Source organism: Simochromis diagramma, unplaced genomic scaffold (assembly GCF_900408965.1).
Source record: "Simochromis diagramma unplaced genomic scaffold, fSimDia1.1 OVJJ01000308.1, whole genome shotgun sequence".
Classification (NCBI taxonomy): Eukaryota; Metazoa; Chordata; class Actinopteri; order Cichliformes; family Cichlidae; genus Simochromis; species Simochromis diagramma.
The window spans coordinates 2,814,016-2,835,585 of NW_024386785.1; the positions used below are offsets into that span (position 1 = coordinate 2,814,016).

The window sequence follows — 21,570 nt, forward strand, 5'->3', positions numbered from 1 at the left end:
GGCACTACCTAACCTGTGGTTAACATTTTGCACCCAATTTAGCCTGTGGGTCTAAAGGCCGACGTTTGGGGGTTAGCAGATATGTGGACAGGCCTTCCAGCTCTGTGCTTTGAAAAAGGAAATAAAATCCTACGCTGTTTTTAGCACATAGGCAGTGATTCTAAGACTGAATTAAATTAAACATGAGAATGGGCAGAAAATGTGACGTGTTTTATGATTTTTAATTTTCTGTCAATTATTGAGCTACTTTGTGGCTAGCTAGTTTTCAGGGTTTCCTGTGTACCTAGAAATTTCAGCAGCAATTTCTGCTATTTCCATCCACTGGTCGATGTTTGTACATGCTGATAACCTTTGAAAACTGAAACTTAAAAACTGACGATTGCATAGTCAGCAGTTATCCGATGCATTGATCTCCACAGACACTGTGAACCTGCAGGTAATCAAAACCTGCTCAGGTGTATGGAAGCCCGTTTCCGCCACTAAATAAAAACAAAAAAGCCAGTATCCATAACTCGAAATTTCGAGTTATTTTCTCAAAATTTCGAGTTAGCTCTGCCAATCAAAAATTTACGTGAATGAGGTCGCTTTCTTGTTAGCATATGGCGCAGAGGAACGCGTACTCAAAAACGGATCCCAACAAATTGGCGCTTTCGCGAGTACGTTTGCTGATAGTAACACCGTGTGATTCAGCTAATAACACGGGGATTTCATCATTTGTGAAGCCAGGCTGAAAACACTCAGCAATCTGTGCGACTGGATGTAATACCGGTAGCTTAGCTGTAGCATTTGTAGCTGAGGGCTTCAGCTTCCGGGTAACGAGGAAATGACGTCATTCACGTAGATTACTGATTGGCAGCGCTAACTCGAAATTTCGAGTTACTTTTCTCAAAATTTTGAGTTAATAAATCGAAATTTCGAGTTAATATGTCGAAATTTCGAGAAAATAACTCGAAATTTTGAGTTATGGATCCTTTTTTTTTTTTTTTTTAATGGCGGAAACGGGCTTCCATACAGGTGTGATGAGTAAAAGTATAAAAGTATAAAAGGAAATCCTTTGACTACAGAGACTTACCCAAACCACAAATGAACCCATCTAGCCAAACTGCAACAGTGACCATGACTGTGTGTCCATGAACCAATAGATTAATCTTTTTTTTAACTATTTCACAAACTGCTCTGAAGCTGTTTTGGAAAACATCATATTTCCTGTCAGTGAACGGTAGTTTACTGGCTGTAAGACTTTAGTTTTCCAGGCAGGTTGAAGCAGGTTATGCACACATTGTTTGACCCAAATCTCAGTCCAGACTTGCAGATGTGGCAGAAATGGCAGCTGTGTTATGGTGAGGCTGATTTATAAATTGACCTATTTTGCTCAACAAGGCAGAGAGGGGAAACGGTGGGAGGGATTAACGAGGCCATGTGCAGTCAATGCAAGTATGGTGAAGTGAGGAGAACGCTTCCTCTTCTTCTACTCACAGCCTGACAATCAGGATCGCAGTCAGACAGGCTAGCAGGACTGAAGGCGAGGACATCGAGCCAGCACTGTTCTGTGCAGCGCTACTGTCCTTATTTATTATACTTCCAACGACTCTCTTCACACCTTTCTCCTCCTTATGTGGCGTTTCATTTAGTTTCTCCTCTTCCTCTTTCTCCTGCTCCTTGTCCTCCTCCCTTGTATCAGGACCGATCTTGTTTATCAGTGTAGCGAGCGTTGTTGGGGGGGCAGATGGAGGCTTGGTGGCCTCAGCCGTGGTGTGTTGAGGCGGTGTATCTTCAGTGCTCGATGCAAAGTGCACGGTGGGAACACTGGGAATGCCGTCAGCGGTGGTAGACTCCACTGGAAAGTCAGGTGTTGTAGGAAGAACATCATCATCTCTAGGTTGGAGGGGATCAGTTGTTGCATCAGGACTGGATTCTCCTGTTGTGAGCATGGGATCAGCTGTCACATCATCATCATCTTCATCCTCTTCTTCTACTGTGTCGGGAACTGGAAAACATAAATGAAGGAAAACTTGTTTTAATCTGGGATCTAATGAGGTCTCGCAGTCGTTAATGCTGCCAGTGAGAAATATTTTTAGGTAAGTGACCCGGGCACATGTGCTCATAACAGAGCTGACGTCCCCCTAAACTCTGTCAACATTGCTCCAGAAAAAATACACACAGGCATGACATGTAGAGCTTCGAGATCCCACAAAGTCACAATTTACTTTGATTCGACCCACACTGGTGGATCTACAGTCCATATCAAATTTGACATGGGACAGCACGATAGCACATAGATATTATATTAAATTTATATGCTGATAAAAAACACATCAATAAAAATAAAGTCCTAAAATAAAATGCTGATGTGGACGAACACAGATCAGGAGGAGTAACGACAGCCTGTCGTACTCTTACCACAGAGACTGTTTTCACATTTCTGGAGGTTTTCGGGGCATCTGGAGCACCAATCGCCTTCAACATACGGCCGCACTCCTTCATAGTTCCCTCTGAACACACGTACACAAAACATCACACAAATCCAAATTTAATAACTCCAGATTGTGTTACAAGAAAAACAGAAATAAAAAGAAAAGCTAACAGAAACTGAGTCAAACAGTTGAGTGTTAGTCTTTGTTAGTTTGTCCGCAGCATGAGGCACCACCAGTGTATATATGCATCGTATTAAATTGCCTGTATTACTGTGAATCAACTGACTTTAAAAAGTACAAGTTAACAAAGGGATGTTAAAATATACAATACAGCCCAAAGAATTCACATTTAATGACGTGTCTCCTGCCTTCAGTCAAACAAGTAAAGTGTAACTAGAAGAATTTGCATTTCCTGCAAAAATGCAGTGTGAATGCTGTGTGGTGGAAATTACTGCTGAAAAATGCAAACGAAGCAGAACTTTCTGCTGAAAAGAAGTGAAGAAGCTGTAGTGTTTGCTGAAGACGGCTTTATTTAAAAGGGTATACCGAGTGAGTGTCAAGAAAGCAGAATGAGCGAGAGCGGGGAAGATGTGCGGCAAGAGCAACATGTAGGATTCGAACCTGCGCCACCCAGTATACTGGCAGCTGCTCATCTCAGAGAGCCAAACAGGCACTTATCTCAGACACTGTAAATGGAAGTGAAGAAGCTGAAGTACATATTAGAAAAGTTGCAGAATTCATTCAGGATTCCTCTCAAACAAATGGCCATAATTTCCTAACTGTAGGGGCTAAAATGGTCATTCTTGCACGCTTCTTTTACGAACAGATGGGGAAATCTTCAGGTGTTCATAATTCATTATTACAATATGAATTATTAAAGCTGTATGACTTGTAATGTAACATAACTGAGTAGAGGAGAAGCGTTAACTGCCTTGACTTGCTCTCAAACAACGTTTTGTAACGTTAAATCTATTTGAAGCATCCACCATCATTCTTTTACAATCATCAGGCTTTGGTGAACCATCATGGAGGTTTTCAGGTCTCTGTGGAAATCCATGAAGGAGATATAAGAAGAGAAAAAAGTGCTTTATTTCCAGAGTTTGAAATCCGAGAGAAGCACAGATTTCCTGCCCTCAAACAAATGCAATTCATGGATAAACAGAACAAAAATTATTGAATTGTGAGCGTTAGGAGTGTCTGAAGATAAACTGGCCAAAGGCTCAAGCCTTGAAATTGTTTCATTGAGGAGGTATGACAATTGGAAAACGGCTCGAATTCCAGCCTGATTGTGTTTCTATGGGGAGTTTTCAGACTTTGTGTTGCTCTGAGACGATTTGACAAATATCTCTTACTTCCACAATAATGATAGAGTGAAAACTGAGCGAGTAGCAAGAAGTTGTTCAGACATGAAGAAAAGATTCGGAACGGTCCAGTGGGCCACTCGAAGCAAACTGCATAGCAACCATAGCAACGCATGTATTTTCTGAAAAATCATAATGATGCAACTGAAAACTTAAAGAGGGATTCAATTAAAATGAAAGAAGATGTGAAAAAGGTGAATTACACATGAATAGCTCAATTTGTGTGAGTGCTTTACAGCATTCACACAATTATTAGTACTGTCCACAAGAGGGAGCGCTTGTTGTAGTATTGTGCAGCAGTAACACTGGAAGGAGTCGTGGTACTGACGCTGGGTAGTAGTTACAGACGAGGAAGGAGACTCTGTCCCAGTCCAGTCCCTCCATAGTGTCACAGAGATGCAAGGCACAGCCCACTCTGTGTGTGTCTGCCCACACCATCTGTAACACACACGCACAGTTTAAACTGAGTGGATCTGCCACATTCTACACAAGCTTTGGACAATGTCCTCTGCAGTGGATTTTAGCCATTTTAGTCGTATTCTCATTACTGAGAAGTAACTGGACAGTTGATTGATAATTAAAGTCATTCTCAGTTTGGGCATGCACCCTGTCATTGTCCACATACATAGCCTGACTGTGTATACTGTATGTGTGTGTGTGTGTTTGTGTGTTTGTGACCTGTGTGTAGTGTCCACACATCTTATCTTCGTCACAGCTGTTGTTCTGGAAGTCGTAGTCCAGGCGTTCTGCACAGAACAGATCAATTAGAACACACTATTCTAATGTGAACAATGATGAGACTTAGTTGAAGAATCACCACATTCAGGACATATCCAGTGACAAGTAAAGGTTCTGCAGTCAAGATGAACATCTGGTATGTTTATCCTGAAACTTGAGAGATTCTCGTGTTACAGCAGCCAAAATAATAAACAGAAGCTATAACAATAAGGTTCAATAAGGATGCAAAGCTAAAGTGCTGGTCTGGCACAGGGCTCTGCTGTCAGAAGTATAATGGTTGGAAAAACCACAAGAAATCTCACAACACAAAAAGCAACAATTTCAGCACAGCTGAGTGAAATCAAATACAAAAAGTGTTGAAAACTGAGAAACTACATCAGGAGCTGTAACTTTAACACTGAATGTTAAAGTTACATTTTTATACAAGTTAATCACTGATCCATAGTTAATGTGTGGTAGGTTCATCTATTAACATCACAGCAGCAAAAATACTTCTAGTGATACTGCAACATAACAATGCTTTTAAAATCTAGTCGGCATTCGACTGTAGCAGAAATGTTTTTAGTTACCAAAGGTGAGGAAAAAAATCGAAACTCCAACCTCAGCCTGGGTGTGCCACAGGTGAGCTGCTGGATATTAAAGCCTATAGGTTTCCTCAAACTAGTCCACATTAGAAAAATTATAACTTGGTGAAATGCTCGAGTCCTGTTCTGTTAATTTGCTTTTGTTTATTACAGAGTGACAGTTTTTGATTTATTGCAGTAACGAGCGCTGTGACAGTGTTTAGTTATTCCTTCAGATTTGTCATTATCCTGAACATTTACAGTCACAGTTCAATCCACACTTTCACAGCAGCCGTCACGGTGCTTTATACTGTAAGGTAAAGGCCCTTCAATAGTACAGAGAAAACCCCAACAATCAGGTGTCCCCCTAACAGCAAGCGCTTGGTGACAGTGGATTAAATGCAGAGAAGTGTACAAACATATAGTGAGTGAAGAAGAAACACCCAGTGCATCATGGGAATCCCCGGCAGCCTACACCTATTGCAGCATCACTAAGGGAGGACTCAGGGTCACCTGGTCCAGCACTAACTATATGCTTTAGCAAAAAGGAAAGTTTGAAGCCTAATCTTGAAAGTAGAGATAGTGTCTGTCTCCTGAATCCAAACTGGAAGCTGGTTCCACAGAAAACTGAAGGCTCTGCCTCCCATTCTACTGTTAAATACTCTGGAACAACAAGTAGGCCTGCAGAGCGAGAGCGAAGTGCTCTAATAGGGTGATACGAGAAACAAAACTAGTTGTGGTGATCGTATTTTAAAAGCAGCAGTAATTTTTTAAAACCCCTGACAAGTCGACTCAAAGAGACTGTGTTTCTGTAGTAAAGGTTTACTAGTGATTGTAAATAGACAAACATCTTATTTGCTCTGACTTGTCATTGTGAAATAGATTGGATTGCAGATCTCATGGTTGTAAAATACTGAAAACCAACACTGCTTGGAGCGGTTTTCTGTAAGCCTCACTTCTACTGTTCAAAGATAACCACTGACTGTAATCTGTCTGCTGTAAACAAGAAAGCCAACAAATATTTACTTCTGAGATCACTCACCCAGGAACCATTTCTCCAGAGCCATTCGGAGGTCCAGGGGCCCGGTGCCCGCGTACAGATTCTCTCCAGTATCTTCCAGTTCTGGGTTGTGGTTCCAGATGCATTTAGCAGCGTAGCCCTCTGCCACCAGCTTCAGGTTTGGATCCCATTTCTGCAAACAATCACTGAATGTTACAGAATTGCTGGTTTGGCACCAACAAATCTGCTGTTTGTTAATCATAAACAGCTCGTGTCATTTTGCAAGGCAACATGTTTACTTTAAATACAGAGAGGAAGTCACGTAAAAGTAACTAAAATGCTGGCCAACTATATTAAAGGCAGTCAGAGTTTAAAGCAATCAAATGAACATGTAAAAGTAAAGCTGGTTGACAAAACGCCTTTTTCCAACATTCCTGTCATGATCCATTTTTTATTATTATTATTTTTTGTTTCTGTTAGTTTCTGGTTGTTCTTTAGTGATTTTTTAGATGCTTCCTTTGTTTATCCTGGTTTCTATGTTCGTGTATTTCCTGTTTTACTTTGACAGTCCCGTGTTTTGCTTCCTCCCTGTCTCGGTTCATCTGCGTTTCCTCTGCTTTTCTCGTGTTTTCCAAGTCCCAGGTTTCTTCAGGTCTCAGGCTCTGTATTGTTTTTTCCCTCTGTATCTAGTGTTGTGTTGCTTAGCTTCCCCCAGTTTAGGATTTTGTTAGTTTATCTCAGTTCCCCGTTGGATTTGGTTTTGTAGTGTTTTGTGCAGCCCCAAATAAAGGCTCATCTTCTGTTCAACATCCACCTGCATCTCTGTTGTGTGTCGATCATGAACTCTACTATAGGGAAGCCCCAGAATAAAAAAATAAATCAATGCACTTGAACCATCCTCATTGTTGTTGAAATATTTAAGATTAGTAGAAATAGAGAACCAGTTCCCAGAGGTTCAGTTCCTTGGAACTGTTAGTGTGCCTGCTTATGGATCACGCTTATCGGATCTACTTGGCTACAATCAGTTCAGTTACATTTTGCATGCCGGAGGAGGAAAATAGTGGCTCAGTCTCCAGCCTGGACATTACTTTTGTTTTTATTGCACAAAATTACGAGTTAATTGCAAACTGCCTGCAGGACGGAAACAACTGCATGATGCTGCCAACGCAACTCCAGCTCTTTACAAGCACCTGCACCACACAGCATGCGACTCCTTCACATGAAGGTAAAGTCTTTGATATGCTGCTTGGAGATCGTGGTGACTCTCAAAGCTGAGCCAGTAAGTAACTAAAAAAATCAAATGAATCTTATCAGTGCCCATCCCTGCTGATGATTCTGTTACAGCTAACTTTCATTTCAGAATTATATCCTGTTCATTACACTGTTGATACAAATTACAGTGAAACAGCAACAGTAGCAGACGGTAGCACACAGTGGGTCTGAGGTACAACAGGGAGAAAGATGTAAGAACGAGAGAACACGAGAGGAGGAAGTGGAAATGTAAAGATTAAGTTCTTTTTGTAATCAGATATTGATTGTGTTCATGTTGTGTTGCTGAAGTGTTTTCATATTGTGGGACAAAGATAATAATTATGGCATAATTATGCTCCATAAGTATAATAACCGTGTGTTCAGTGCTGCCTTGTAAGTGACTCTCTGTAAAACACAAGCTGACTTTTATGCTTTGATTCATCGGTGCCGTACATGTGGCTCTGATAGTCGCGGCCTTGAAGTCGTTGGCAGGTTCGCCCGGATCAGGACTCGAAGCAGAGATGAAAGCAAATTTCATGCATACAAGTACAAAAGACACACAGACATCAATGAACTGGTGCACGTCGTCGTTCATGTGCTGCAAGCAGCAGTTCAGCAGGCATGACGACCACGACTCTGTCCAGTTATTTGGTCTTCATGTTTATTTGTGCACGCTGCACAAATCAGAGTTTTAATGTAGACACAACACCGACGCTTTCACGACAACTGAGTGTATATGTTTTATTAAAATTTCACACCAGACGTTACTAAAGTCATACTTATGAATTATTGTTTGTGAGATTAAATTGGTGGTTTTATAAGCCTTCTCCATTTTTTGGTTCCCTCCCCTCTTTAAACCTGCTTTTAATTATCATGATAATTTCATTGCATTGCATTTCCCAAGAGTTCAACAAGCCATAAAACAGTAAATCCAAAACAGCAATGTACAAATATTCTGGAGCTGCTTTAATCTGGTTATATAACCACCTCCATATCTCCCAGTACTATAAAATCAGCCACAGCTCTCCAGCAGAGTCAACAGCAGGATCATTGTTGCTGTTTTCTGTGACACTGGTAGAGGCTTCATAAGCTGAACGGCCTCTTAAAGTAAATTTGACAGCCGGTAGTTAAATAAATATTATTGCACATGATATGACATTTAATATCAGACCAATGAAATGTGGAACGCAGAGAGCTGATTCATAAGCAGCCACTGTGTTTGAGCCACCAAGGCTGAGTCATCCTGTCCTGGCCTCGCAGTCATTTAAAGATGCTGAAGTTATTTATTTTTTCCAATTATTTTCTATCCGGCTTCCTTTATACAAGACAAACCATGGGCGACCCCTTACCCCTGACCTCTGACCCTGAACGCAGTCTGACCCCCTGACGTGCACATTTCCTTCCCATCGTGTCTGTAACAGCAGGTTCCTGTACAGAAACTGATCTGGTGAAAGGTAAATAGCCCACAGCAAGGACGTGTGACCTTCAAAAAAGTCATTAAGAACAGCGGCTCTCTGTATCAGCTTCCTTTTAGGAAGACCAACCAAAAAATGCTCCGACTGGGACAAGAAATGACAATGGACCGGCATCAGTCCGCGAGTCGTTTGGTACCGGGCTGCGAGAGTTGAGGCTCGTGTGTGAAAGTCCTGGTTTTCAGGGTTTTGATCCTTTTTATGGTTAACGCAGGTTCCCTGGGTCTTTTCCCGTGTGTTATCAATAAATCTTCCCGCTGGTACTGGTTTTATTTTGCTGTATTTATCCGCAACAAGTTTTCGGACAAAACCGGTCAAAGTCACCATTAAGAGTTCTGATTTGAATGTCCACTGTCAGGGGCAGATGCTGCTGTTTGCCTCCCACTGCAGCTGAAGACGTCATGTGATGATGGTCATGAGTGATGAGACGGAGCACAGTGACGCCTTTAACTCAGCCCGTTGTCTGCAGCTCGTGGTCTGAGTCACTGTTGCTACGAAACCTAAAGAATGAACAACAGGACCCTGACAGGGAGTTTAATATCCCCGTGTGCGTGTGTGCGTGTGCACATGTGTGTGTTTATTTGTCCAGCGCTGACATGCAACACAAACAATAGTCAGGGGTCTCCTTCACATTCTTCTCCCTGCAGGCGCTCGCAACATCTGGTCTGTATTATGACTTTCAGGTCATGTGGTGTACACACACACACACACACACACACACGATCATCGCTGCCGACTGTACTGGAAGTCACCTGATCTGAGAACAGCTGATTATGTTCTCCTGAGTTTAACCGCAGCCTGTATTTTGTAATCTGAACAAAGTTTTTGTGTTTTAATCACTGACTCATAAATTAATGGATATTTTTCACTGTTTCCCAGCTCACAGAGTCCAGGTTTCTCCCTCAGGTGTGGACTTCAGTATAAAGTGCGTATGCACATATACATAAAACGTAATTGAATCTTGGACTTTAAAATCACAAAGGATGAGTTTACTTAGTGAGTCGTGGCTACAATGAAAGTTGAGTTTGTTTCTAGAGCACATTAGACCCCCCCCCTCCAGATTTATTAGTTAGTTTGTTTGCATTTGCCATAGCTTACTGATAATTCAGATAAAATAAATAAGTATCAGGTCAAGATGGATTAGAACCCCCCAGATTTTAACCTGGATTGGTGAACCATCAGGAGGCTGTAGTCTGGCCGTAGTGAGGCGGAGCTGTCGTGTCATTTTCTACCTGGAGAGTATTTTAATCCCAGGCAGAACGTTTCCTAACAATAATAATAATAATAACAATAATAATAATACTGAAGTGCTTTCAGTGTCTAAATCTAACAGTGACCAAAAACAGAAGTAAACATTGAATGAAAACAAAGCGACCAACATGCTGAAAGTGCCTGCAGTGGTGTGGACACTGTGTCAGCCACTTCTAGGGGCGAGAGTCTAGCTCTTGATTCACAGCTGCATCTCTTACTTAGTTCACCTGCAGCTGTGAGCGAGGAGTGACTGAAGGAATATTCTGGATGATGTTACGCTGATGGGTGTCAGAGGAGGAGGGGCTCAGTCTGAGTTTCTCTGCAGGCCTGGGCTCTAGGTCCGTTTCGGGCTCTAACATGTGACGAGTAGGTTCGTCAAAGTCAGTGTTCTGTTCAGCTGGATGTGAACTGGTCTGCCTGATTCTCCTTTGTGCCCTTTCCATCTGTTTCCCTGTACTGGTCGCACTGGTTTGGCTCAGTCCAGGTCTCTGAACCAGCTGTGTGACTTTGCAGACGCCTTTACATCCCAACAAATGCTGAACTCTGTCCTCTGTCTCTTTCTCCTCCTCCCTTTGAGTCTCCCCTCATCTCCCTGTTGCTCCTCTTTTCCATCACTGTCTTCTTACCTCCTCTTTCTCCCCTCATTTGTCTTCTCCTTCCTACCTCCTTCCCTTCCTTCCTTTTCACATCTTTTTCTCTGCAGACCAGCTAAAATCATAAGAAAATAATATGAAAATGGAAACGTCCCTGTGGGGCTCCCATGGAGGCTGAGACAGCCTGAGACCTCCCCTGGTCCACACACACACACGCACACACACACACACGCACACGCACACACACACGCACACGCGCACACACACACACGCACACGCGCACACACGCACACACACACGCACACACACACACACACACACACACACGCACACACACACACACACACATTCCTCTGGGCGCTCGTTCATTCTCTGCCTAATTTTCTTTTCTCTCTCTATCTAAATCTTCTCTTCCCCCCCTCTTCATCGCTTGGCTCTTCCCCAGCCGTCCTCCTCTCCTGTTGCTCAACCTTGATCGCTCACTCCCTCGCTGTTCAGTCTGTTCCCTCTGACACGCTTGCTAATGGAGGGCGTCTGCAGCGGGAAACACCCGCCTGTTCCTGGAACCCAGGCCTGATTTACTCTGCTGATGAAGAGTGATGACCCTGCTCTGCCAACCTGTGCAAGCACGTTTTTATCAACTCACTGAGTGAATTAAAAATGGTTTTGGTTGGTACTAAAAGGAGGCGGGGAGGCAGTGTTATTAAAATGGATCTTTGCCATCCATTGTATGCTGGAAGATAGGAAAGAGAAATAAACAAATCCATGCTAGCAGTTCTGTAACTACGACTAAAACAAACTGCAGCATTCAGCATAACAGGTGCTTTTATGTGTCCTGAGGTGTTTATAGTGACAAGTGGAGTAGATTAACCATGAGATGTTAGAGAAAGCAAACAGGGAGGAAGTGAAATTCACAGCACCTCAGATGCTGGAATTACAAAACAAGAGAATAACTTGAACCTGAACATCGATGACTACAATCACAAGCACTCAAATGTTTATCAGAGAAATAAAAGACTCCGTCAGACATCTGGCAGCTGTTTTTACATTGAAGACTTGATATAAAAGCCCAGGTTACATCTCAGTTTTTCATTTCGGTCCGAGCTGCAGATGTGTGATCGCGCAGAGTCACTGACAGCAGTCTAGCCTTAGTCAGAGATGCTCGGCAACATCCTTCAGCTCCTCCGGGGGACACAGAGACGACCCCCCAGGCCAGCCGAGAGTCCAGTGTCAGGGAGATTACGTGCAGCATCACTGCAGACGCTGCATCAACCATCCAGTTCTTTTCTAGGTGAGCGCCGTGGCCTCAGTTTTGGAGGTGCTGATTCTGATCCCTGCTGGTCCACACTAAACCAAAAGGATCACCTGTGGACTTCATCAGTGACATAATGAAGCACCAAAGTCCCTACATCACCTCGCTGATGCAGTTCCCGCATTTATTTTTCATCTCATTTGTTCTCCCAGGGCGGCTGGAGCTTTAAAAATCGCACTTATTGTGTTTCTCAGTTTAACCTATCGTCCCGCTCGCTGGAGTTTTTCTACATCACTCTCTCCACTGAAACCAATCCTAATAGCAGCCCTGCTGAGGAGATTTCCACGGTGGAACCACACATTAAAGTTCCTGTGGTGGAAAACGGACTAATCCTTTCTTCTGGTTTATGGGCTTCAGAGGTTTAATTGCTTGTGGTTAACATGTGACCCAGACTTTGACAGATCTTGGCTGATGTTTGTCAGGCGGGTGTCCTGCATGATGCTGCCATTTGGCAGTCAGAGGTGCGCCCTGAGCGTCTGTGTGGGGAGCAGAGTCTTCAGTTCGCCCTCAGGCCCGGGCACAAAAGGTTTAATCGAGAGATGGGACGATAAGAACTTAGCGATTCAATATCCTTATCGATTATCTGCTTCTCATTCGCTCTGCTTTAAGAGTCACCACCATCAATAAGCAGCATATCAAAGACATCAGAATCAATTACATGCTGTGGGTCGAATGTTTGTGCGTGTTGGGAGTATTTCTTGTCTTTGTTGTGTTGTTACTCCAAAAAAAGTAATGTATTATATATATTACACAGGACAGTTTTCTTAAGTGCTCACAGAAGAATGGCTGTAAATAATAATAATGACACATACAGCGTTTTTCTTATTAGGTATGAAGGTAAATGCAACAGCACAAAGCAAAGATGGAATCAAGCACAAGGTGGTCACCACAGTGACTCTACTTCTAAACATGAACAGGTAGAACTGGAGGCTGAGCGCTGAGGGTCAGGCTGCCGGGTCACTCGGCTTTAAACTGTCTCTGGGCTAGCTTAGCATTAGTGTGCTGTCTATGCAGATGTTTACAAAGAGTTCTGTCAGCAGTACAATGCAGCTGTTTCTCCTCTGGACACGGTTTGCACTTTACCGTCACACTCTCGTCTTTTTGGGAAATAAAATATAAGTAATGTTCACATCCACACTGTAGACTGCGCCACTGTTTTTCTCCTTTGCACATAACTAAAACCAACTGATTGTAAGTGGAGCCAGTAAAAGGGAGAGACTAACAGTTCCAAGGAACTGACCTACTGGGACTCCCAATGTCAGTTTAACTAAGGTAACATGACATGACTCAGTCAGACCTCCGGTTAAACTGTTCAAAAGCTGGATTTCACAAACACTCTGGCCTCAATCATGCTGGATTCTTTCAGAAGAGCAGAGGCCAGAAATCCACAAATATAAGTTTGCTATCTGAAAAACCAACGACCAGTGAAAAGCTCTCTGTCTGTGTTTGTAGTCAAATTAACCTTTGACAAAAACAGATTCACATAAAAGACAAAAAAAAAACTATTTTTGAACAATGAAGGAAACAAAAATATAAATATTCTTGCTGCTTGGTGTTTACTCACTTTATAGAGCTCTCTGACACCGGTGGCTGACTTCATGTTTTTACTCCAGAAAAAAGCCAAAGAGCTTCCTGTGGCATTGATTATGCAAATGATGTATGTAGTCGATATGTTTCCAGCAGAATAAAAATGACTAACATTGTCTCCAGAGCCAAAAAGTGCAACAGTGGAACAAACAGTGATGTGTTTTATTGTTTGATGAAAGGTGGTCTCGCTCTTTTATAGGTGCTGAAAGACTTATTTTCTTTGAATTATGAAAAACCGACTGAATGTTAACCTGAAATACAACATGTCAGGTCATGTCAGCAATAGATCAGCTGGACATGTTTCTGCTGTTACATGACTCATCTGTGCTGATATGATCAAATTACAAAGTGAAAATTATGGAAGCAGTTATGATTTTAATTAGAAGGATATTTAATTATCACGATAAAGATCCCAGCTGTTTGTCAAACACAGCTGAATACTTTCATCCTAAAATTCCCTCAGAGAACTCAGAGAGGTGCATCCTTCACTGTAACATCTCCAAAACGAGTCAGACTTCCTCCAGCTCGTCTCTGGTCCAGTGAGCAAACCAAAACAAGCAGCCAGCCCGAAGCTTCAGCACAAAACCATCGCAGAGCTTTTATCTGATGCACAGACAGAAAGCTCTCACATGCACTCTGAACTGTGATAATCATGCTTTTTTATTAATCCTTCATTGATAAATGCTATCAGACTATCAATAAACTAAAATGTTAATTCGTGCTTCTATAAATAAGAAAACACAGAGTCAAACTCACTGGTTTGCTGTATCACTATAGTTGAGTGATATTATCGTCACTTCACCTGCATTTGCAAACATGTTTTTAGCATCTTCATCTTCTCATCTGATAACATGATGTCATCTTAAGTTTATATATGGATGTCAAATATATTCAGTCTGATTTTTAACTGTAAAAGTGCTGTTACTAAATGCTCCCGGTTTCTCTTTGCAGGGTAAAGATGTGTTTCTGCACTGTGTCCTCAAACACAGACAGTGTGTTTCTCTGCTGTCTGGCCAACTGACCAGTGTGCTGTTGTGGCAGGCTTTGTGATTGTTTAGCTGATATCTAACGAGTGTCTTCTTGTGGTCTGCTGTCAGCTGTCCTTCCACTCAGAAGAAAAAAACTGGAGAGACTGATCATTTTAATGCTCCAGTATTTATTTATCAAACAGTACACGACTGGCTTTTCTGATCAAGGTAATTAGAGACCACACCTTTTTGAAATATGGATCTATTTATCATCTCAGCCTGGTGTCTCTGTCACTCACAGCAGTGTCATCATGCTTCTGTTTATCCGTGTTGCAAACTTGGCAGAGAGTCTGTGGATCTCTTGGTGAGGATCAGAGTGAGGGACCTCTCCCTTTCTTCCGTTTCATGCAGTTTGTGCACTGACTTGTTTCTTTCTCAGTGATCATGGACCATCGTGTTTACCGTATGCATATGATTTCATCAGACAATAATGAGGTGAGAATCCCAGCCCCACCTCCACTGGGAGAAACGTTTGCTGCTGATTACCAGAGTTCAGAAAATGGTGTTCGGGACAGCCTTGGTGTGTTCGTCATGAAAACACGGGACACAAAACACAGATACAAACAAGGATAATTAGAACAAGACAAAGCTAGAAGACGGATCCAACAAACAGCGCCAGAGATTACATATGCACTTGTGCTCGGGGGAACATTCGGCAGAGAGAAGAAGAAGAAAAAGCAGACAACAGAACAAGAACTGAGAATATTAGGAAATGAGGATCAGGTCTATTCTGGACCGAAGATAAAGACAGTAAACAGACATCCGGCCAGTCAGTTTTTATCCGTCTCCTTCTCCTCCTTATAGTCACATGTTCCTCTTCCTCTTTTTTACTGCAGCCTTTGATCCGAACGTCGCCCTGCTGCCTCAGCACCAATAATCACCCCAAGCCTTTTAAAACAATGTCACGTAAACTCAAACTGAATTTGCTTTTGGCTCCGATGAACCCTGATATCCCATAATTCAAGAACTCCAAGAGCCGCTCACAGCTGGAAATGATGAAAATAAATTGCGGACCGTGATGAGAATGAGCAGAATCGTCTTATTTGCTCTGTTTAATTTTCTAACCGGAGAAATCACGCGCGTTTCAAAGTAAAAGTAGAGTTTCACACACATATGGAGAGGAATTAACTGTATTAAAGACTGAAAACACGGCTCGTTCAGTTTTATTCGTCTCTACAAAATAGAATTTGTTGGGGTCTTTTTTTTAGCAGCAGATTAATTTTAGAGATTTCAGTTCAGCCTTTTACACGAGGCTCAGTGGATGGTTGTTGCTGCTGATGCAACACAATTAGATTAGTGAAACTCAACAGCAGCATCTCTTTCTGAACACAATGGTCAGTCTGTGTTGTCTTCAGGTCTCTGGATTACTCAGGATGAAGCTCAGAGTCAGGCGAGGTTCAGAAAACTGGAGACCTGATCCCTGTAACTGGGAAAAGACTGGCTGGGTGGTCAAACATCTGTAAACTACCTCCACCCACAAGCAGTTTTGTGGAGGTTTAAACTGTTACGAAACAGAGACTCGCAGGCCGCTGTAGCATTATATCTTCTGTGAAAGGTTGTCCTCACTTGTCTGCAGGCCGTGAACACCTTTGGGTGCTTTACATAAGACTGGTTATAAGTGCTGATGCTTTCAAGACAATTGTGGGGAAATGACTTTAACTGCAGTGAACTGGCAACTGAGGGGCTGAAAAAGGAAGTGAACACTAAAGGATGCCCATAAACTCCCAGGGTTTAAAAATCCAGCTTTACAGCGAAAAATACAAACATTTATTACCTGGTGCAAATAAAACATTTTAAAAAATGTTTTTTTATATATCCAGTCCATTTCTGAAGTGTGCTGCAGTTGCAGTTGCACCCTAAGCTGTAAGATTTCTTACGTCTGGATTGGCTTCGGGCAGTTCTGCTATCAGATGCTCAGATGCATGAAGGCTCCCTGGCAGAGATTTTGAGACCATCTGAGAACATTTTGTAGTCTTCGTTTAAATAAATTACCCACAGTTCAAAGAGGTGTGGGCTTCACGGGGTTAATTATTTGTCCTGAATTGTGGTGACTACAAAGGTTTGGACCTAAATGCTGGCCACAGGAAAAAAGAAGTTCTAACAATGAAAGGCAAGTCTTTATTGAGGCCGATAACAAAGTCTAAAAATCAGAACCCAGCAGAAATCCAAAACACAGAAGGGCACTGAGAGCAGAACACTGGGAAGCAACAACAAACACTGACAATGGACAAAGAGAAGAAAAGGCTATTTAAACAGAGACTGGACGACAGGACACAGGTGGGGAATGAGGCAGAGCTTAACAGGATTAACACAGACAAGAACAATCAGGGAAGCTGCAGACAGGAAGTAAAACTAAAGCAGGGGCCAGAAAACAAAGCTAGAAGAGAGACGAAGTATAAAAAAGAAAGTTAACAGATGGAGGAATGACACACAAACTCAAAGTAGGAACCGAGGGTTAGTACAAAGGTCATCTAAACGTGCACCCAAAACTCCACAAACAACTAAACAGGAGCCAGAACTCAAATAATACAACACGACTAATGCTCAGAATCACTGGTGTGACAATGAGATCACAGCAGGAGTGAAAAACTCCAGAAACACTCATCAGAAAGCACTAGAATAACTGTAAAACTCAGTACCTCAGTAAAACTGTGCTTTGTATTCAGTTTAAATCAAACTCTGGTTTGTTTTCCCCCTTTGGTGCAGTTTGTTGTGCAGATCTGAGCTCAGCAGTGACACTCAGGCACGCTCCAAAACAGCCACACGGACTCCCTTCCGGCTCCAAATGATTTGCAGAGCCGTTTGTTTATGGTGAGAACGAGATCCCGCCTCAGTGTGACGACTACCAGGTGTAAGCTGCAGGTTTGAGCTAAACACAATCCAGCATGCTTTGCACTTGGTACCAGGGTTACGCCTAAAACCTGCTCAGATAAATATTAATGTTAGGAGTAAATTCTCCACATTATCCGTTAGTTAGTGGGGGAGGGGCCAGTTAAGAGATTTGATTGGGCATCCGGTGTGCAGCATCCCTTCAAACCGGCCCATTAGTCCAAAACTGCGCCTGCCCACCGGGAAAATGCCAGGTATGCGAGATTACTTGTTCAACTCTGAGCATCATTATGTGGTTTGCAGTGACACATTCTGGTTTGCTTGGAGTTTTCTCTGTGTGAAGAGAAATCAAACCACAGGAAAAAGCTACAAATTTAAAAACTCATCAGCTGATATGCACCAGAATAACCGAACTATACATGGGAAACGCTCTAATCAATCACGGAGGTGGCTCCGGCTCAGGAGGGTCAGTCCCAACTAGGGATGGGTACCGGTATCCGGTGCCATTATGGCACCGGTTCTGACATAAACAGTAGTAACCAGACCGAAAAGCAGCGCACATTTTTTCCTGAGATGTCACACACTTTAGATTCTAGCCAATCATTTTACATTTCCGAGGATAGTAGGCGGGCCCAGGTAGGTACGTTCTTTTAGAGCAGAGCTACAGATTAAAAATGCCCAAGGCCAAGCGGTCAAAGTCTGGCTGTACTTCACAGCAAGAGATGCAAACTCAGCAGCAACAAGTGCTTTAAGCTGATACTGTGATACTGTGCACAGGAGGTAACACCTCGAATCTGATGAAACACCTGGCGACGCATAGCACTTTGTTAAAAGCCAAGAAAGGCGCCGTATTTGATAGCTTGCTGCGAGACCTCACACCGAGCACATCTACTGCGGGTGTGGTGCCTGTTATCGGACCCGGAGTTAGCAACATCCCCCCAAGAACCCGAAGAGGAGAGTCCTGGCCCCTAGCCCTGCCAGTGTAGCAGAAATGATGAGGATGATGATGCAGCAGCAGCCGTTCTTCTCTGTGTGAGTAGCTTAATGTTGTTCGTGTGTAATTTACGTTGAGTAGGCTAACCACGTTATTACATTAATGCATGTAAGGTGAACTAGCAAACATCATCATAGCTACATGCCGCTGTCTTCTTGTTTGATGGCAGATGCTCCCTTCACCCTGGCCAAAAAGGCTAAAATGACCAAAGAAAAACTGGAAAACAGCTGAACATGAGAGGTTTTTGGACAAAGTTTGTGTTCTCCATTCTTTAAGCACCGGTTCGAGCACCGTTTAAGCACCGGCACCGTTTCAAAAGTACCGGTTTGGTACTGGTATCGGATAAAACCTAAACGATACCCATCCCTAATCCCGACCGGCTCCAGTCTGCGAAAGTATCCTTGGGCAAGATGCTAAACCCAGAGTTGCATACATCAGACTGTCAATGTGTTTGAATGTTAGATAGAAAGCACCTTGAATGCTCAAGAAGAGTAGAAAAGTGCTATAAGAGAAGCAGTGCATTCGCCATTTACAAACACAGACAGGATCATCACTCAGGTCTGTGAGGCTGTGGTGCTTAGGGAGAGCATTGTGCTTTGGCCATAATAATGGGATCCTCCTAAGATCTGTGTCTCTCAGATGCTGTGGTCTGATTATGATACTATCCATGGTTCAAGTTGTTTTTTTGAGTTAATAACTGATACATTTTGACTTCAGGAGAAGCAAATGGACCGATGGATGTTTGGAGCTTTTGACTTGGTTAAAACTGCTGCTGTATGACACAATGATCACTGTCGAAGTGTTGTTTTACTTTGATTCATGTCCATATTTGGTGTAACTGCTGGGGTGCTTACTCCTATCATTCACAAAGACAAGAAAAAAACAACACCCATCCATTTCTCCAACTTCTTCTCCGAAACTGGGTGAGGGGTGGGTTACACCAGCGCTAACACACAGAAAAGACAATTCACATTCACGCCTACGACCAGTTTAGAAAAACCAGTTAAACCGACATGGAATGAAGAACACCCAGGACACCAATCCAGGACCTTCTTGCTGTGTCTACACACTAATGCGCGTCATCATAATGGCGATACGAAGGCGTGAATTTCTGTTACGCAGTAAAGATCTGCAGCTGTGCTCTGTCATCGCCATTCTACATGATTAGCCAACCGTTTCTGTTCTGTTTTTAAACCAAATTCAAAGTATTTCTATGTTGCTGCATTTCCTGCAATCACATATATTTCCTGATGGCGTCAACATAAAGATGAGTCACAAAGATGAAAAATGTAACACCGTAAATGGTTCATGATCAGAGAAGCCACTGTCGTCCTCCTCCCCGGAGTGATGACACATTCACAGCTCAAAACCACAAGTTACTCAATCAAACAAAGCTGAATCGCTCTCAGCGAAGCAGGTTATGTGTTAGCCTGCTGTAGCTGCAGGCTAACTGTATTTAAACCATATTTAAAGTAGTTCAGTTACAGAAAACAGAGATGCTGCATTTAGAGTTTAGTTTGATGCTCACACAAAGAAAAGTCAGCAGAGATAAAGATATATTTTTAGTGAGTTCTCTAAAGCTGGATGAAAATCTTTATTTCTTAATGCTGTGCTTTAAATCAAACACTATCACACTTGGTCTGCTCCTGATCCAAACGATTACTTGTAGCCTGGACTCACCAATATAGCATAATGGTGATGTTGAGTCCAGTCCCATGCCCTAAAAACATGACTTCATACTATTTTACTCTAATCTGCTGATATATATCTAATATAACCATGAGTATAGACGTCTCTGCTTATTTGTGATGAATAAGCAAAAACAGTGATTAAATGTACTGACATTGGACAGAAAATTAGACATTTATAGATGTGTCTGCTTTTATATTCTGTGTCTGCACTCGAGGGGGAAAAGGTGATATCAGATACAATATCTGACATTTATTGGATAAACGTGCTGCATTACCTTCCCCTCCTTTGTTTATGCTTATTTGGGATGACTTGTAGGGTCTTACCAGAGGCATCATGGCCGAGGCGCTGGGTGAAACCTGTCCTCTGAAGTGGTTGTGAAGCTCCACCAGCATCTCCTCCTGCTCCTCGTTCAGAAAGCTCCAGGCTCCAGGAACCACCAAAGCCCCCAGCAGCAGCCATACCCAGAGAGGAGCTCTCCTCAGTGGGCTGCAGCGGCCGCTGGAACCTGTCCTCTCTCTGGAGCTGCATGAAGCTCCATCCTGGGTGGTCCATGGGGTCATGGTCCCTCTCTGGGTACTGACCCCCTGGAGCGCTGAGAGTCCCCGCAGGTGCATGAGGAGAAATAGAGTCCTGGGGAATATTCTCAAGTGGTCCAGAGTCCAGCGAAGAGTCTGCGTGTCAGACAGATCAACAACTGAGTGTGTACAAAAGGCCGCTTGTCTTAGTGTGAGTCTGTGTGCCTGTTTAAAAGTGTGTGCGTTCCCTCCTCAGTGCCTCTCACTCTCAGCTCTGCTGATCTTTGTGTTGCTGACCCGGCTTTAAGAGAAATAGGATCCTCCCCTACTCACACTCACACAGACTTCCCTGTCTCTGTGAGTACTCTCAGCATCCTCGAAACCCAAACCCACTAAAATGAAGTATCCCAAAAACTATTTTACAGAGTGAAGAACAGCCGAATTACCCTCACTCACACACACACACACACACACACACACACACACACACACACACACACACACACACACACACATACGCCCTGCAGAGTTCACATTTCACACACTGCACCGACTGGTACGCACAAAATAACTCCACCCTCCACCCGTGCTCACTTTCCATTTTCTCCATGTCAGCGTGACTCTCTGATCCTCAGTTTTCTGTTTCTTCCTCTCGTCAGTTTTTTTCTCCTTTTCATGTTTTTTTAAATGAACTTATTCTGCCTTTATTTGACTTCTGTCCTCTTTCTCTGAACATTCAACAATCAAACATTTCAAAGTGTGAAAGAAATAAGTCGGTGTGCCCGTGTTCACAAATAACTCTGATTCAACCTTTAGACTACGCTAAAAACCCAGCTTCAGACAGGGAGGTTTTTCTACTCTTAGCTCTTTATGATGTCACAGAGAGAACCAGTATTTCCCTGTTTATGACCACATGGGCCCCAATAACAGATCAGCACCCCACTCTGAAATGGATGGATGGATTCTCACC

The 21,570-nt window shown here is 42.9% G+C and overlaps 1 protein-coding gene across 1 annotated transcript; it reads right to left on the reverse strand.

Annotated features, from left to right (window-relative positions):
* Nucleotides 1–985: 985 nt before the first annotated feature.
* Nucleotides 986–21,004, reverse strand: LOC120728077 (peptidase inhibitor 16-like). Its single transcript, XM_040022772.1, has 6 exons — nucleotides 20,409–21,004; nucleotides 6,119–6,269; nucleotides 4,454–4,521; nucleotides 4,104–4,213; nucleotides 2,401–2,492; nucleotides 986–1,987 (listed from the first exon to the last, which is right to left on the reverse strand). The coding sequence occupies exons 1-6, from the start codon at nucleotides 20,697–20,699 to the stop codon at nucleotides 1,473–1,475; spliced, it is 1,227 nt and encodes a 408-aa protein (XP_039878706.1). The 5' UTR covers nucleotides 20,700–21,004; the 3' UTR covers nucleotides 986–1,472.
* Nucleotides 21,005–21,570: the final 566 nt, after the last annotated feature.